Below are 3,287 nucleotides of genomic sequence, written 5' to 3' on the forward strand. Positions count from 1 at the left end.
AAAAAAAGCATATTAAAGATAGAAAAATAATAAAATCTTTAACCTATTATTTAACATATTTTTTAAATGTTTTCTTTAAATTCCACAGAACATCCTGTTGAGTGGATAAAAGGACAAACTGTAAATAATGTAAATCATAAATCAGATAAAAATGTCGTTTTTTTCTAATATTTGTTGTGATTTTCACCGTTTTTCAGCATCATGTTCACAGGTTGATTATTTTTACTTCTTGCTGCCACATTTTCAGTTATTTTTAAATCTCTGAGTAATTCATGGAGGATTCCTTCCAGCTGCTCCGTCCGTTCAGTCGCACTGAAACTCGTTTGTCTGTTGGTTCCTGATCCTCCTCCAGCCTGTCCTCTATCAGGTCCTCATCCTTCAAGGTCCTTCAGGTCTCTGGGGGGAAGCGGAGCAGCTCCGTCTTCACCCAGCTGCTGCTGCTCAAATGTGAACCATCAGGACTCAGCTAGCAGTTAGCAGTTAGCAGCTAGCAGCTAGCAGTTAGCAGCTAGCAGCTAGCAGCTCGGTCACGCCGACGTCCGGCCGGTTCACGCTCGTTTGTCTCCGTCTGACGTCCAGGAAACACGTTAGAGAAGATTTAAACATTTCAACGTCTGTTTCAGCGACTCGCCTTTTCTTAGAGCTTTGATTTCAGCTCCTTCCTGATGATTCTGTCTTCAGAACCAGGAGCTCTGAGGAGAACGATTTTATTCACTAAATCAGCTGTTTGATGTTTTCAACTAAATTAAACTCAAGATTGAAGAGCTTTACCTGCAGCGAGACGTGTTCAGCACCAGAATAATGAGAATAAAGAATAAAAACACACAATAAACAAACATTTATATGAACGTTTGTGTAAATACAGAAATCAGCAAAATGAATAAATGATGAATAAAAAAGTGAACAAAGTGAGCTGACCTGAAGCTCACTGTTGGGTTTAGAGTTAAACAGTCAGATTATATAAAAACATCTTGTTCTGACTTTAACTTTCTGGATTTAAAGTGATTCTGATGTTTCTGTTAAGCTGACTTCCTGTTCCTGCTGCTTTTCAGAATAAAATCTCAGAAATCAAACTGATTTAAAGCCACAGAGCTTTAAATCTCCTCTGAGCTCTGCCTGTGGATGATGATAATCAGTTTCTGTCCGTCCTGCAGCTCGCAGCGAGGGGAAGGTCTACCACTTCCGGATCCAGCGCTCGTCCATCGGCGCCTACTTCGTGTCCGATAAGGTGTCGTTCGGCACGCTGGGCGAGCTGGTGTCCTACTACCAGAAGAACCCTCGCAGCCTGGGCGTTCCTCTGGAGGAGCCCTGCGCCCAGCAGGTAGGACGTCCAGAAACACTCGTTTCTGCTCCCATCCTTGTGAGGATCCAGAAAATAACCGTCTTCAGCCCACTCAGGCGTCCTTTACATCCGTGTTGTTAAAATAAAACCCGCCGACGCCGTTTAAAAGATTAAATTCAGCAAAAAACAGTCAAACAATCAGATTTTTAAAAGTAATTTCTGAACAGTTTCTTGTTATTTTATCCATTTTCTCATCAGTTTGTTTTGTTTGTTTCTTTTAAATTTAATTCAGAATAATATCTAAAGAATTAATTCACATTAAAAGGAAGTCCTGTGCTGTTATTTATGGTCATTTATTATTTTACAACATTTTTATTGTATTTAACTGAGAAACAAAAATCTTTATCCTCCAGATATTTGCAGGTATTTACATTTAAAAAATAGTATATTAGAGATTAAAAAATGGTTGTTTAACAGATTGTTTTGTTTAATTCCAGATAATTTTTGGAAGAATTACAGGAAAAAGTAATAATTTAAATAATAACCGTGAGTGAGAGAAAATCTGCCAAAACTATATTTATTCTAAATAATGAAGGCTGTAAATCCACGATTTATCTGAATTTAAATCTCCTATAAACACATTCATTCATTTTATAGACATTTACCGTCTTTTTCACTTCTTGTAGATTTTTTAAATTCTATTTTATTCCTCTAATGTTTTTGGCTCCTCGCTGCTGAATTTTCTTTTAATTTAATTTAAATATTTAGTTGTTTTAGTTTGTTGTTGTTGTTGTTGTTTACAGCAGGTTTAAAACCTGTTGGCTGATGCCATCGAGGCTCTGACGGACAGTTTGGCAGCTGGTGGAGATAAAAGGAGATTTATTGAGTTTTTAGATTCTCAGTTTTGTTGTAAAAAAAGAAAAAAAAAAAGAAAAAAAAATTCAAATTTTAGGAGTTTAGAGTTTAAAGATCCAACTGGTCCTCACAAAGATAGAAGCACAAGAACACAGACACTCATTATTATTATTATTATTATTATTATTTATTCTTGTCTGTCGTATCATGTTTCGTGGTTTGTGTTGATTTCGTTGTATTTATGTCTTTTTAAAGAAAAAAGAACAAAACTGTAAAAAATGTTCAGAAATCTGTAGTTTACCAAAAATCTTTAATTAATTAAAATTAGTTTTAAAAAATTAAAACTTTGATCAGCAAACAAGCTTCATATACATACATATATGTGTATATATGTATATCTATATGTATGTATATATATATACACACATATATGTAGATATGACAGATTGAAAAATGTTTGTAATTCTTTAAACTCTTATTTTACGTTTTATTTCCCAGTTTTGTTAAAATTACAGAAAATATCTCGAAAAATCCCAGAAAAAAAACTAAAACATGAATTTCCAGGTTTCCTGTAAATAATCAGAATAAATAACGTTGACATGAGAAACGTGTGATTCGTTCTTCACACCTGAACCCGTCTGATTGTTCAGTTGATCAGGAAACATCAACAAACAAACAAATAAATAAACAAATAAATAAACAGGTCAACGATAGTTTGTTGATGTAAACATCATCCGTGATGGTTTCTGTTTTCTTCCTCAGTTCTTGGCTGTTTGTTTTTTTTTAAGGCTCTCGACTCTTTATACGACCAAACATCCGTTAGATCTGCATCTGAAGTTTGAATCTTATTTTGTTCATTTCATTGAACTTGTTTAACTTCAGAATATTTTCCGTGTTTCCACCAAAATGCTGAAAAAAACCAATTAAAATTCCGAATTTAAAAAAGAAACTCGTCCAAAATGACTCCAAATGGTCAGAATGACTTTTAATTGATTTAAAATATCTCTAATTTGTGATTAAAGGTGAATAAAAAGTTGATTTAAAAGTGATGAATGTGTCCAAAGTGATGCAGCACTCGACTGAAATGACAGAAATCTGTCCTGAATGAGAGAAAACTTCACAGACGAGGTTAAAAACGGAGTCGACAGTT

At 34.4% G+C, this 3,287-nt stretch overlaps 1 protein-coding gene across 1 annotated transcript in view; it reads left to right on the forward strand.

Annotated features, from left to right (window-relative positions):
- The window catches only part of srms (src-related kinase lacking C-terminal regulatory tyrosine and N-terminal myristylation sites), a 27,343-nt gene that overhangs the window by 6,033 nt on the left and 18,023 nt on the right, over positions 1-3,287 (forward strand). The window contains exons 2-3 of the mRNA XM_008287644.1: positions 353-447; positions 1,155-1,321. Coding sequence (XP_008285866.1) covers positions 353-447; positions 1,155-1,321 — 262 coding nt within the window. The remainder of the gene's footprint in view (positions 1-352; positions 448-1,154; positions 1,322-3,287) is intronic.

This window comes from Stegastes partitus, unplaced genomic scaffold (genome assembly GCF_000690725.1).
Source record: "Stegastes partitus isolate 25-593 unplaced genomic scaffold, Stegastes_partitus-1.0.2 Scaffold510, whole genome shotgun sequence".
Lineage (NCBI taxonomy): Eukaryota > Metazoa > Chordata > Actinopteri > Pomacentridae > Stegastes > Stegastes partitus.